This window comes from Apis florea, unplaced genomic scaffold (genome assembly GCF_048593485.1).
Source record: "Apis florea isolate Af1SG1 unplaced genomic scaffold, ASM4859348v1 contig_1789_pilon, whole genome shotgun sequence".
In the NCBI taxonomy this organism is placed as follows: domain Eukaryota; kingdom Metazoa; phylum Arthropoda; class Insecta; order Hymenoptera; family Apidae; genus Apis; species Apis florea.
The window spans coordinates 403355-419044 of NW_028256481.1; the positions used below are offsets into that span (position 1 = coordinate 403355).

At 37.1% G+C, this 15690-nt stretch overlaps 1 protein-coding gene across 7 annotated transcripts in view; it reads left to right on the forward strand.

Moving 5' to 3' along the window:
* Cad89D (cadherin 89D) overlaps nucleotides 1-15690 on the forward strand; it is a 53177-nt gene that overhangs the window by 13373 nt on the left and 24114 nt on the right. For 3 of the 7 annotated variants that reach the window (XM_086910993.1, XM_012490008.3, XM_086911015.1), the window contains exons 1-2: nucleotides 4295-4518; nucleotides 9285-9425. The exons of 1 other annotated variant lie outside the window; for it this stretch is intronic. In XM_086910993.1, coding sequence (XP_086767119.1) covers nucleotides 9335-9425 — 91 coding nt within the window. In that variant the 5' untranslated portion in view covers nucleotides 4295-4518; nucleotides 9285-9334. Of the gene's footprint in view, nucleotides 1-4294; nucleotides 4519-9016; nucleotides 9426-15690 lie in introns of those variants that run through there. 3 more of the 7 variants (XM_086910998.1, XM_003695869.4, XM_086911013.1) reach the window with 3 other exon arrangements.

Genomic DNA, 15690 nt, shown 5'->3' on the forward strand with positions numbered 1-15690 from the left:
GCGAGATGTTGAATAACGTGGAATTAATTTTTTTTTAGGAATTTAATTTAATATTCATAAAATCGATAGTCTCTTTATTCTTATTCTTATTATTATTCGCCATTTCATTATGCGAATATCTATCATTTGTTTAAATGATAGAGAAATGTTGTCGCAATTGTGATATTTTAAAATTGTCTGGATTATGGAAGATACGATTCATTCTTTATCGTAACGAAAAGAAGAAAGTAGAATTTCTTTTGGAATTCCACGACAAAAGAAACTCTACGTCAATAGACGTAGTGCACAACGAAACGTCGTATTTTAATACGAGCAAAGTATTATATGAAAGATCTATTTACTTACAACGATATAAGAAAGTTTCGGATGTACATATTTAGTTCACTTTTCTCAAACGTTATCATGTTTATACAAATTTATCAAATGGAACGTTGATTCGTAACAATATCTATGTAGTTTCTTGTTAGAAACTGTTCTTTCTTAATTTCAAAATGGAGTAGATATTGTGATTCGTAATATTGTCATTCCGAAGCTAACTATTTCATTTCAAGTATTTTCCAAGTTAAAAATTTCTTTTCTTTTTTTTTTTTTTTAATTCACGAAAGTATTTCATACATATTCAAAGCGACTTGTGACCCGAAAAAAAATTCCAAGTAATCGTCGAATCAAGCGTGGATCACTTTTAGACGAAAGCGTTGCTCGAAAGTGAAAATTCTCGATCGAAAGCGGAGATAAAAAAAACATTCTATAATTTCGAAATGCGAGAATTAAAATTTCTCATCCCTTTTGACAACTTTCACTTCTCTCACAAGCATCTTCTCCTAATCGAATCGTGCAAAATTTCTTCTTTTCAATCAACCCCGTGCACGATCTTCTTCTCCAATTCTTCTCCAATTGTGCCACACGGATCAAGTTTGGAAGGCAGAACGATACAAATCTCGTGTTAAAAGCCGAAACACAGCTTCCCCCCCCCCCCCCTCTTCGTCGCATTGTTGGAGGAACGACGATGCGAAAGACTCTTGACCTCCTTCCGGTCAACATTCACGCTTTACGTTTCCACGTGATAATAATCGGCCCACGCGAAAGGACAGATACGCTCCTAACGAGTATTGTTTCCTCATTTTTCCACCAGCAGGAAGAAGAGATGCTGCCATCGATCAATCTTTTCGGACAACGAGATTAGGATTTTCGAAAAGGGATTGATTAATAGGGATTGTTTTTCGAAGGTTTGTCGAGGAAACATTCCTATTTGTTTTTGTAATTTAAACAAGCTTCAATTATGATTAAGATCGAACGTTTACTCGCACGTTATGTTGAAAGTGTTACAGTAAATGCGCGAATAATCGTACGATTATATATTTGTACAGAAATAAATAATATCAATCGTTGCCGTGAAATATTATATCGTTTGAAATTATTTTCAATTATTATGATTTTTAAAAGAGGAAAAAATTCTAATGCATCCTCGTATCCTCGTCCGGTAATTGCAATTTATTTACCGATTACAAAATTACAAAATCGTGTGAAATGATAGGTTATTACATCGAAGCGAAACGTACGCTTCGACAACACTGAAACTGTTTCAACTTACACTTCCAGCGTACGGAGTTGAACATTCTTGCGGTTTCTTCTATACTGGACACTACAACAATTTATTTCTACCGAAGAGGTACAATCAGAGAAAGTTCTTGGAACGTTTTTAGAACAAACTTTTTAGAAAGTGCCTAGAAGACGTTTCTGGACGCTTCACCTTTTTGCGAATGAACACTCTCAGTGGTGTGCAGTCTTATTGTAACTGAACATCTTGAATGTTTGTCGCTGATAGACTTATTTTCTGTGACGAAATATTCTAGAAATTATAGCTTTAAATTTTAAAAATCCAATTAATAAAAAGATTAATTAATAAAAAGAAGGTGGTACTTTGATAAAAAAAAATAATAAACATTTTAACGGAATCTCTATTCAAAGATTCGTAAAAAAAAAAGAGAAAAAAAATTATTTACATTTGAAAACAAAATGGGGACACCGTCGGAAGGTTCGGCATCGTTAGGCAGCAAGATACATAATGTCACTGGTAAATGTCAATGGCAAAACCGTTTCGATCAATCGTGAAAAGCTCTCTTTGCCAATGAATAAATTCTACAATTCATTGCGGTTCAGTTAGCCGTCCCCCATTTCGATTAAACTACCAATGAAATTAGTATTCGGGATTCCAATAAACATTTTCTGCAAACATGGCGGGGAGAGCATCGTCGTGGAAAGACAGTCGACCAATAAATACGTGTAATTAAATTTGAACCGCTTTGAAACAAAGTTCTCGAACACTTGTGCCTTTCGAAGGAAGTTGTTAAAGTACTGAATAACAGTTTGGCAAAATGCTTGATCACTCGTTTGTCGAACAGATATTCTATTCGAGATATCCTTTCAATTAGATGGAATCGAAGGGGAGTATCTGACGTGAATATTTCGATGTTCATCCGTGTTGTGGAAACAGAGTTAGCGCGAAAGTGTTCCCGCATGTTTGTTTCGAGATGGATGAGTTTGGACTTGTGATTCGTTTCTTTAGATCTTATGGAACGGAATCTCTTGGCGTGTCGAAGAAACGAAAATAGGTTTTCTTCCTTTTCGAAAGCAATATATACATTTTCGTAAATATTATCGCGGGAATTTTTATTTACGTACACAATGAGTAGTTTCGTTGCTTGGTAGAAGAGAGATTAAATTCACGAGTTGAACAACAGGTAAATATTCATTAGCTGGCGAATTGTTTGATTATTAAAATGATTGAGATCGTTCGAGATAGAGTTTACTCTGTGGGATATTAATTTTAATATCGATGTTGCGTAAACTTTTTTCTAAATTTTCAATATTATACACAAATATTCGAAACTTGAAGGCGGATTATTTTTTTTTAATTTAAAAATTTTGAAATTCAAAAATGATCGTAATAAGAACGGCTGAGAATTTGTTGAAAGTTTAAAAGTTAATAAGAAAAATTCCAAGATATGATTTGAAAAAGATTCGACAATTTGAAAATTTGGAGTAACAAGGATTCGGATACATGTTGCTGCATTTACAAGAAATCGATCTCGTGCTCTTTCGTTGTTTAAACGTTAATCAACTATAATCTAATAACAGAAAGGACACAGTTTTTCCATTCCAATTTTCTACCGATCAATAAGTCGTTTTTATCATCTATCGCGGAACATTTTCTCTTTCTTAACGATCTCGTTGTTATTCCAGAGTTCCTGCCCGCCCCGTTCTGCAAAAACAATTCTTATTTGCATAATTCTGTCCACGATACCGCTCACTTCTCCGCGCTTAATTCGATCGATTACCTTGGAAGGTTCTTGCCAATGCAAAGATTCCCATGGCGATATTGTTCGACCGGCATTATTTACGAAGCGATATTGAATATCGATATTGATATTTTTAACAACGAGTGAAAATTAATGGCACAGATTTCAAGGATTAGATTAAATCCATTCTTTTTTTTTTTTTTGTTGGATAACTTTAACAATTCATCTCGAAAGAAGGAAGATCTTTTCTTCTCGTGGAACGCATCGACACTGTGCGAATCCGGTGAAAACCTTGGCCCTGAAAGTCTGAGAAATCTTATTCGTTGCATTGGATTACGATGTAAACTTGAAATTTTCCACACGTATCACGTTCATTGCGAACCAGCACGCGTGTCCTTGCGATAGTTAGACAGAATTTTTGATTTCCAACCATAGAAATCCTATTGAAAGAGATACCCTGTGCTCGCTTTCGATGAAAAGGAGGAAAAATTGCGAGAATAAACTTGGAAGGGAAACACGGATCGAAAGAGTAGAAAGTACACAAGGATCATTAACATAATTTTTATTTCAACCATATACCCACGAATACATCTTTTAGAATGCCAACGAGACTTAAGAAACAACGTTTCATACTGCGCGATTAGACTTGACGAACGAGACAGGCTTTTCTCGAACAAATTCCTCAACAAGGAGAACTCTGATCATGCCTTTTATTCTCATCCCATGTGTCGAGAAATAACTGATCTCGGCTAATGAACGAATTAAAAGGCGCACCTGATTAACCGAACTCGGTCGGTGGTCAGTGTCCGCTGAAAGCGAAAGGACGATCGTGAGGCCCGTGCGTAAAAAGAGGGGGGCTGGTGGTGAATGATACACGCGTTGCACGGTTTGTTGTTGCTGCGAATCCTTGCCTCGAAAGTCCTGGCGGGGGGAACCTCGTGGACCGAAAGTGGTGGACGCACTACTACGGCCGGCGTACGATCGTGGCCAATGCCAGTCACCTGCGAAACGTGAAACGCGAAACTCGGGGCGAAAGTTGGGGAGGGAGACGATTTTTCCGCCAATTTCGTCGCCCTAAGGATTCTTTATTCGTTGGACCGCGGCCGGCCCGCTCATTTCGATAAACACGAGTGTCGATAAGAGGTGTTGTCGTGCGAGTTGTGCTCGCAAGAAGAATCGCTGCGCTTCGAACACGGCCGAGTTTCGATCCCTTTGAAAGGTTGGTACACTCGATTTCGAACTCTATGGGCAAGAGCAATAGAGATGACGTTTATGTTTGGCGCCTGTAACTTGGCCCTATCACAGTCTATACCGGTGTATTTGATCGAAAACTTGTTGCCTTTATAACGAATTAACTATAAATTGGAGTTTTTGGTTTTGGAACTTGCCGTTTTTTATCACTCGAAATTTATTCACGTGTATAAAATATGGGAGCAAAGCGTCGGTCGGTGAAAATAAACCGTTGTCGTTTTCATATATTCTCCACGCGATCGTAGCGAATGAAAGGTTTCGAATGATTCATCGAAGGAGAACTTCATTCGAGTAATTTGCTCGAGAATTTGCTCCAACATGTAGATACGTGTAATTTGAATAACGAATTAGAAAATAAGTGGACGGAAAGTGGATGAAAGCTGGTTCTAATAATATTTCGTAAAGTAACAATTCGAATTATTCACCGTTAATTGCAATTACAAAATCGTGTAACGAACTTATTTTTCGCGTTATTTATCGAATAGATTCCAATTATCGCAATGAACCCATTGCAAGGAAATTTTCTTAACAAGGACGTATCGACTAACAAGAAATATAATATGTTTATCCTTTCGCAACGATATAACCGCAATTATTCACCCGGTCCGGTTCTGGCCGATAAAACATTCAAAACGCGCGCCATTAAGATAGACACCGTTCACTCGCGCAACACGAGACACGTAATTGAGCGAAAGTTTCGAGCCGTTGGAAGCGTGGGGCGGAAGTATCGTTACGCCGTTTCGCGAGCTTCTTATTAAGCGCTTCCTTCGCGGTTTTCGATCCACGAGTCGTGTGCTGGGAAGCCACGGGTCATTTGCGTCGAGCTTGATAGCAAGTTTTACGCTCTTCGAATCGAAGTAGTTTTACGATTTAACGGCGTGTTTCTTGTATCGTAGAACGATCGAGCAATATTCGATGGAGATTTAAACAGAGTGTTAAACCAGTCTAAGTTGTCGAGTAGCATATCTTAATTTCTCAATTGCTCCAAGGAACTCGAGGACACATTCAATTCTTCCTTAATGGAATCTTCAATTCAGAATGTTAACGATCTCATTTTTTCCAAAAGAATCTTCAGCCTTTGGGGGGAAGTCTCAATCTATTTGTAAGGGTTAATTGCATTCTTCGAAGAATCTTCCAGACACTTGCATTGTCTCGTTACAAAGGAATACCTGCAATAAATCTATTGGTCCAAGATGAATCCTTTCCATCTTCAGGATCGTGTTCATTCTTTTACTTTTCTCTATGAAACGACAATAATAGAGATAACGATCGAGAAAATCCGCTTTAAACGTTTCCAATTGTCAATCTCCACAATTTCTGCTAATTTAATGATTCTCGATCATTCTGTGGTAAAACCGTGGCTTTATTTCTTTATTTCAATATATCGACGTATTCTAACAAAGTCACGTTAGAATCATGACTTGATTTAATTCGACTCGAAGAAATTTGTGTTGGAAATTTTATTTTTGGAAAATCGTATTGGAGAACAATAGGTATTCCAATCGGATCCGTCCTCTTCCCCGAGAAAGCAGCGCGTCCTTGCACTTGGAAATTCGTACGGCTTTCATCCGATGGTTAAGAAGAAGTAGGTTTGTTGTTTCACTTATGCCCAAGTTTAACTCTTGCTTCCGTTCTTCCGTCTCACCGCTGCCTCGCTCTTCCGTGAGTTCTCCTAGATCTAAGCTTCATCAAGGTCAAGCTTCGTGACCCACGGCTCGTGCATTAGCATAACGGATACGTGAGCATTGGTAACCGCGCACGGTACTGTTATTGCACACGAGTTTAGTATCGTTTCTCGACGATTGGACGATCGAAAGTCGAAGAATTCTTTTTTTTTTAAGAATTCTCGAACAGAGTAGATAACTCAAAAAAATTCTTGAAAAATGTTAAATTCAGCATGAGTTGAATTATGCATTTAATATTAAACATTATACATTTTTAATAATAATTATTCAATTACAGTGAGAATTCTCGAAAGTCGAGAATTCTTTTTTTTTAGCGGAATTGTCGGAAGTAGTAGAAAATTCTTGGAAATTCTTAAATTCAGCGCGAGTCGAATTACAATTATATATTTTTTTATAGTGAAAATTCAGGAGATATTATAGAAATGAATTGCCATAAGATTATAAACAATAAATGAGAAGTTCTTACTCGATTTTCGTTCTCCTGAAGTTTCCCTTTTTGATAGTAAGGATCGAAATAAATAGTTGTGAATAGGGAAACGAGGCTGCTTTGAATTATCAATTCAATAATTATATCGATTAAGTTTGCGATATAACGTAGCAAAAAGAAATAGAATTTTATTCTACATTTTTATTATTTCATATCACAGTTGACGCAGCACGTTCGTTCAGAAACATTCGTTCATTTCTCCAATTCCACTTTCACTATTCATATTTTTTTCTTTTTTAAGTATTTACGGTGTTTCGTCGTTCCATTTTTCTACTCTATTACTTTCTTCCACGCGCGTGTAATCGTGCAAGTGTCATCGCACGTGACGTCCAAGTTCGAGTAATTATAATTTACCGCTTCGTTATTGTCACTTCCTTATATAATTTATAACTGTCAAAAGTAATGACAAATTACTGCAATTAAATTAAAAATCATTAAAAATACTCGTTTAGAAGAAACCTTTTCTTTATCGTGCCATACTCGTGATATAATTAACGTAAATTTCTATGAATAATTTCTTCTTACGATATTCAAAAAAAAAAATTATGTGCAACTCGTTAAAGTAAAATTTTATCTTCTACAATTACAATTATAAGGTGAAATTTTTTCGACTAAAACGAGGACGTTGCGCGTTATTTGCGCCGATTATACATCAGAAGAGGAAACAAGTTGTTGAGTACACGGTAATAAATAAATCGTTTAACGATCTACACGAACGATATGTGCGTTCCAATTATTTCAAGTTTCCTAATTTTAGATTAACAAGTTATTAATTGTCGATGAATTTTTTCCGTTTAACTCGTTAATTTTCGACTTTATCGGGGAATTGAATTGAAATTCTTTTCCAGAGGTAAAGTTCTCGATCCATCTCGAGATCGTCCGCGGTGCATTGATTGACAGTCTCGATTCTCGTAATGCCAATTTGTTCGAGTTACGGTCACTAGCGTCGTCGAAAGTGAAATCGTCGCGTGCAAAAACGTCGACACAGATTCGCGCACAGTGATAACTCTTTGTAACTCTTAAACTATTCTTCCTATGCCATTGCCACTATTGTAAAACGCGTCTCTCCAACTTGGCAATCACGTAATCGAAATTTCTGAAAGAATTTGTCAATGAATATCGGATCGACAATAATTTTCCACCGTCGACGTGAACTTTACTCTCTCAACTCGGTTGCAAGAATAGTATGAATCGTCGCATGAATTATTCGCCTCTCAAAAGTGGAAACAACTATTTTTTGACCGAAATCGTATATTTCTTTCTATGCTATTAGATATTTGTGATCCTATGGATATAATATAATTGTAAAATAGAAGATTATTTAACAATATACTTTTCAAAAATATCACAATGAAATTTGATAGGATACAAATACATAGCTGGTACATAGCTTGCTTCGATCAAAAATTAGTGAGATTAAGAAAAAATAGCAAGATTGTAAATAATAATTTTATTTTTCAGCAATTTAAAGCAATTTAAATCACCATGTAATTACTGTTGATAATTAAAAAATATAATTGTAAATGAGATTAAATAATTCTTAAATTATTTTGAGGGACTTTTTGAGAGGCAAATGCGCACTGTTCGCAACAATTCCAATCTGGCAGATCGAAATAATTATTCCAATCTTACGCAAGGAACGAACCTTTTTATACAAATCTCAGTCTCGCGTATCTTCTCACGCGAATCCATTCGCGGATAAATTCGATTCGAGTTGCTTATTCCTCGCCAATCGTCTCATCGATCTCGATTTCATTCCCATTCATCTCGTCGATATTATTTTCCAGTGGCGCGCGTTTCGCAATGTCCAATTTACACAATTTCACCGCGGGAACAATTACACGTGAATTGTATTACGCCGTTGCTTTCTCTTTAACTTGAACTTAATTGCACGGCGAACCTGGAGAAGCTGCTGCTTGCTTCCCCTCCTCGACGTTGTTACGACGCTTCTGGCCTCTATGATTATCCACACAAGTTGAAAATTGAAATTTCAACCTCGAGACGAATTCATCTCGCTTCGTTCAATCGATTGCAATTTAATTCGATCGATACTTTTGTGGAATCAAAAAATACGCATATTTACATCTTGTATATCGCAGAAATTTATAAATTTATTATATTGTCTATAATGCCTTGGAAAGCCTTGATCGATAAGACTTAATCCGATCTAACTGTAATATCCTGTTTCATTATTACTCCTCCTAAAATAACTTCATCGCTCTGATTAACGTATTATTTCTTTTTTTTTTTTCTTCATTGCACACAAAAAGTACAACATCATTACGATTATTTTCTAATGTTGCATCCAACAGTGCATACGATGTTCAAGCGCCATATTAAGTAAGTTTAAGTATAACGAATCGGTGGGCCGTTCACGAAATGTCATTCATCTGCGCCAGGCTTAATTCAAGAAACAAGTGGAAATACGGTTGTTTCTAGTTTGTTGCCACTCCTTCACAACGAAAGAAGCGAATATCGTTGAATCTTGCGACCTATCTTCTCGAAGGCAACCGTTATAAGATGCAGCGTCACGATTGACGATTCATCGTGAATAATTTGCAGAGATGCGCGAGGATAAACTGTGATCGCGGCGAGGAAGAAGAGGATCAAACATGAGGGGATCTTTTCAAACGTTGGCGGTTCTTCGCTGGTCTGCTTTGGCCACGTTCTTGGCGCTCTTTGGTCGCCTTCATTTTGCTGCAGGTATGTTTTCTTCTTTTCTTATGATTATAAATCGTAGATTCTTAATAGTTGCTAGTTTCTTTTTTTTTTTTTTTTTTTTTGAGAATTTAGATTTGAAATCGGAGGAAAAAAATTCAATCCAATTTTTGATTGTTGAAAATCAAACATTTGAAAACATTTCTTTGAAGTAGAATCGAGAAAAATTGTGTATACATTTACGTTTCACAGAATAATCAATTAATACGAGATATCGAATCGGATTATGCGACGATTTTATTTCACGATAGCTATTTCGAATGCTTTCAAGGACATCGATGCGACTGTAACAGCGTGTAAAAGCTAGAAATAAAACTCGTTGTATTGTTTCCAATGCACGATATTTGATTCAACGAGATTCGTCGCACCATTCCAACCGACGTAATTTACTTCTCGACCATCCTGCATTTTATCGACATTTTATCCGAGTTTCCCTCGAAAATCTACGATCAAAAATTTTTTCTCTCTTTAAGAAACAATTTCTCTTCGTAAGAAACAAATAATCCGAACAGTTGAATTAATCATGTCGTAATTATACAAATCGATTGATTTTTCTGCCAATACTCGAGATCGTATATATTTCGAATATTTGGGAAATAAAAAGTTTGCCGATATTCGAGTTAACTTGATAATAGATATAGAATTTAATTCGAATTGAATGGTCATCGAAGGTCGTGTTCGATATTCAATTACTCCGAAGAGCAACGATAGCTTTGGCCTAGATTATTATTATTATTATTATTTTTTTTTTTGACCTAGTATCGCGTGTGACACACTCAAGATAAAGAGAGACCCTGTTGCAGAGATAAACCGTTGATTCCCATCGTTACGATTTCAGATCGTGAGATCGAGGCCTCACTCGTTCGTATTCAAAGTGCAATTTGTTGCTCGTTAACGAGCCTTCGCCTCTGTCGAGTGCATTAATTAAATCGATCGACTTGAGTTAGCCTACTACGATTTTAATTTAAAATATAAAATTGAATAAGTATTAATGAAGGAATAGGATAATATTTGGATAACATTTGTGTGTAAATGCTTGTTGTTATGTAATACTCGGGCATTTTAAAATAGTTCACTTTCATTTCCTATATTTAATTACTGTACGTCGACTTGGTTGTAAAAGGAAAGAAAACAATAATTTACGAGCGACTCGTTTGTGTATAAGTTTAAGATATTAATATAGTTCGCATTAATTTCGAATTTCGAGAGATCGGTGTATTTCATATTTAGAACAATGTTTAATCCTTTTAATTTCAAAGCGGTATATAATTTTTGAAATTATTTCGACGAGAAGGATCGCCAAAGTTTGACTCTAAACAATTCTCAACATTGTTCCACATTTCTCCTCCCCCCTCCCTTGTTCATTTTTCTGATAATAACGATGGCTTTCAATGCCATCTCATCCAAGTTTTGATTCGAAATTCAGTGAGACGTACTTTTGTTTGATACATTATTTCCTTCTCCGGCCTTTGGAAGTAATCTCTTTGACAGCTCTCCAAAAAGTAAAAGTTTCCTACTTTCTTAGTGTTCGTTTCTTCTTGCTCTTCACCTCGCTGCTTTTAATTATTTTCACGGCGTATTCATATCTCCATATACTAAGGTCGTGCTCGTACAATGTCCAAAAAAAAAAGAAAAAAAAAAGAAATTCAACCTTTCTAAAAATATTCCTAAGTAATAAAGGGAACGTATTTCGTGAAATTTCGAATACGTATATACATAAATATTTGCACGTTGAATATAACATCGTAAATTTCAATTAGAAAAAAAGTTATATAGTCTTTTAGGAAAGAGATGATAATTTTCATAATTCAACAATTTAAAATTTCTGTTACCAAATAATTAAAAAAAAAAAAAAAATCTATCTCATTTCGCGAGAGAGGCTACGAAATAACGAATATAATTTACGCGAGGCTGTGTTCTCGCCAACACGGATTGTTCGTCAGCCCCGTTTTTGGAATTTCACCGTGTCCTTTTTCATCCCCGGATTAATGGCACGTTCTCGAAGGGTAGAAGACGGGGGATGATGCGTAATGTAGCCGGTAATGCGACTTGGTGGCGACCGATAGAACTACTTAAACGTTCGTACACTTCATTAGGGATCCACCTTTGGAAAATTGGAGGTTAATCGTTTGTGAAAAGCTCGATCTCGACCAACCTAAGCATTAGATTCGAGATTAATGCCAATTTTGATTCAACTTTGAAATTACCAATTTATAAAAAAAAATCTTCGCATCCTCATGAAATTCTTGGAACGATGATTCACTCGACGTACTTTTCTTTATCAAGTTACGATTATTTCATAATCGTTGCTGTACAAATAATTTATAATACGCGTCTGGAAAAATGAGATATCTCTACAATTTCGTAGGATAATATTTTCCAACGAAATATACATTGTATTTCTCCAATTTCCCCTCGCTCGTGTTTTCTTTCGTGTTCTCTTACCCACCGATAATCCCAAATAACACATCTCTGCCCGCAAAAAAATACACACTCGATTCTTGCGAACAACAACAATCGCAAAAACCACCCTCACCGTCCATCAACCGTAATCCTCGAACGCGCGTTTTTCCACCCCATTGTATCCCGATCCGGACGGGATAATAATCGAACGGCCAGCCCTCGAAGAGGAAGGGCGTCTCGGAGTGATGTACGGCCGTGTGTCCAGCGTGAAAACGGCCAGAAACGTGCAAAAAGCCGGCCGACCTTGTCCCACTTCCGGCCGAGCTTTTCGCCCGTGTGCAAACGGCGTACAACGCATCCACCACCACCGAATTACACCACCCCTTCGGCCGCCCCGTTATGCAATCGTTTCGCTCGTACCGGCCGTTTCACAACTGTAGTAGTAGCCGTTTCGACGAGGAACCAACTTTTATATAATTTTTTTCTTAATTATTTAATATCGGATTCGTCGATTCGCTTTCCAGCGATTTTGCAGTTTCGAGTTTTAAAGTATATAGTTTCAACCTTTTGAGGAAGTATGGCAGAAAGTATCTTTTTGACACGAACTTGAAAAATTACAGAGTTTCCATATTAAACTAGTTGGTGATTTAAGGAACAGAGAAGGAGAAGGCGCTGTAACAATGTGCCATTCGTGAACCCTTAATGGCTATTAATGCATTTTAACGTGTTCCTTTCGTTATTTTTACTTGTTCATTAGTTGAAACAAACGAATTTTGTTAGATTTAAGGAAAATATAGGCTTCTTTTTTTCAAAGAAAAGATTCGATCCTATTTTCGTTTAATTAATCTAATAGATCGGATTTCTCATAAATATTCGCGAGGAGGTATCAGCTATTCGGTAACCTCGTTTCGAGTATCGATATCGCTTTAAAATAGATCGTGATAAGTTGTCTTTCGTTGCTTTATATATACATATATATTTATTTGTGCCAACTAAATTTAAATTGTCCCCATATCCCACCAGTCGAGAATTGTTTTGTCCCGGATAATTGACGCGTTCTCGATATTTATTATTGCCACTGCGCGCTCTGCTCTTCCAAATTCACGATCGATGACAATAATAATTTCAAAAACGGGGTTGGAACGAGGCGAAATTTATCGAAAGATGTCCCTTCTTTCTTCTCGATTCGAACTGTACAATAATTTTTATTTACGCGAAAATCGCATTCCTCGAATCTTTGAAGAATCCTGTAACACTGCACCTATTGTGTCACATCCAGGCAAGGATTCGTCCGACGTTTCTCCTCCGCGCCCGCCTCTGAAAAGTAATTCTCCCCGAATCGACTCGTGGCGGACAAAAGAGAGAGAGAGAGAGAGAGAGAGAGAAACGTGGCGCGAAGAACAGAGAAGGAAACGAGGCGATGGGAAGAATTTGCGAAGGAGATTTCTTCGACGCGGCCTCCTCCTCTGTCTATTTAAGATCCTCCAAGTGATTTCACGGTTCCTGGGGGGCGGAATTTCCGGCGGATTATGCGCCGTCCGGAACTTTATCCGGATGATCGATGAAAAGAATCGAGCGACGATTCCACTTCCAACAAATGTTCAATTCTCGTCGAGCACGCCGATTGATGCGTCCGCTTCCTGTTTTCGCAAATGACTCATTCACAGGGATAGATATTTTTCTTAGAGGAGAGAAGGGTATATTTTTTGTTCGCTCAGGATTTTGCGAGTAAACTTTAACTCCCTTTGCACTCCAGGCCCTTTTCGAGCTACACACGATTCGATGAATTGCTTGGCTAAAATGATTTCACGCGCAAATTAAAACTTTTAACATCTTGCGTATCTTGCAGAACTCAGAAACTTTGAAAACAACATTTCTATCAAGCGTCAAACTCGAACCAAAGCTGAAAATATAGACAGTACATTATTCTACGCTTTATAAGATTATAAAGTAAAGAGGTTAGGAATCTATTCGTGCCTGAAAGTCGCCATTGGAGTCGCAAAGGGTTAAAATAGGAGTCAAAGTTCAAGATTCTGTTACACAGATCAAGATTATCCAAATTCAATTCCAAATTTAATCTCTGCTACCACCAGTGGTGCTCAAACCATTTCGCCACGAGTGGGAAATAATTCGTAATCATGCTTTTTTTCGATTAGACGAAAATCAAATATCGAATCTTATCTCTGACTAAACTCCATTACTCTACAGTCGCTGTAGGGTAATTCGAACGAACTTCGAAAGCTCATCTTCGTCAAAAGATTCGTTTCTTTCTAACGGTCGAGTAAACCGAGAATCGAGCTAATCGAATTCGAATCCATCGAATACCGCGATAATGGCCGGCGATTTTGCCTGGCAAGGCTACTACACTTGTGACGTACACACGAGTGGAAAAACTGGGAAAGAATCTGATCGACCGCGTGCACCGCGATGCGTGTCCAACCTCGCGTTTATTGGCGTGCATTCGATCGGGTGAAAGTACTTTGCGATACACCTGTGTGTAGGTTTCAGAGATACACGGAGAAACGCTGAATCCTTGCCTCGAGCGCATACGTGTCGAATTATTTAATAAAGACGATGTTATTATATACGGAATGAACGTTTTCAGCAAACTGTTTCCCTCGATAAGAGTAATCATATTCCGATTTTCCAATTCTCGAACCACTGTTCCCCCCGTGGAAAAAATTATAACGCGACGATTGAACGATGTTCCATCATCAACAAAAGTGTGTTACGTCGCCAAACGACGAGCAATTGGATAGAATTTCTTTTCGACAAAGTTCAAAGCACGGTATTCTCAGTCCGTTAACATCGTTGAAAGACGGTGAAATTGGCGGACAATGTTCCGTGGCCGGGCAAGATCGACGCGATGATCGCAGCCCTGAATAAATTGAGATAAGATCTGCCACTTCCTCCGTCTTCTGTATCGTCCCTCCGATCTTTTCCCTCTCGCAGTCGGAAACAATGTTTCACGCCGCGGCGTCCAACGAGTCTAATTACACTCGACTTGCCGGCCAACTGGACTCGCTTCTCGAGTATATAAACTCTAAACCGTTTTAAACATTCGTTCACGCTTTGTCAGATCTTCGCGTCAACGAGGAGCAGTGGAATTTCAATTCGGACGAATCTTGTAATTTAATTTTAGAATTTGAAAAAAAGTAAGCTGGAAGTAGATGTGTATTTGGTTCGAAGATACGATCGAATAAGAATTATTCGAGAACAGATCAACGCTAGGCTGAGGTTCTTGGAGAACTTGGCCTTCTTTCCCGAGGGAGATGAGCCGAGGTTTTTTTTACTTCGTTTTCTTTTCACCTTGCTGCGTTCATACATATTTCACACTTTGTAATTGATTTGCATTCAATCGATGAAATAATAATTTGCATAATCGTTACGGAACGGTTGTTATCATCCTTGAAAACTGGAACGTGTTAGACAATGAAACTGTAAGAAACTATGGAATTAACCTGATTAGTAATTATTATTATAATTAATATTTCACACGTAATATATAGCTGGCAAATTATTCTGTTCAGTTCTATTTTTAACATTTTCAAGGGTATACAGTTATATATTAAAAAGTTTTATTAAGAACGTAAAGATAACTAAATATCGTTTCACTTATACATAAATTAGTTGTCATTTTAATCTCGTGTATAGAAGCTAGATACAAATTGAAATATTTCTTCAAAACGCTCGCAAAGATTAACACTGAAGTAAAAAAGAATAGCAGAAAAAAAATTATGTGAAAATGATATAAACGTATTTATTTGTTCATCAAAAACAAAACGAAAAGAGGAAAAGATAAAAAAAAAACGGAAGAATTAAAGAAGAATAGCATCGATCTCTTGTT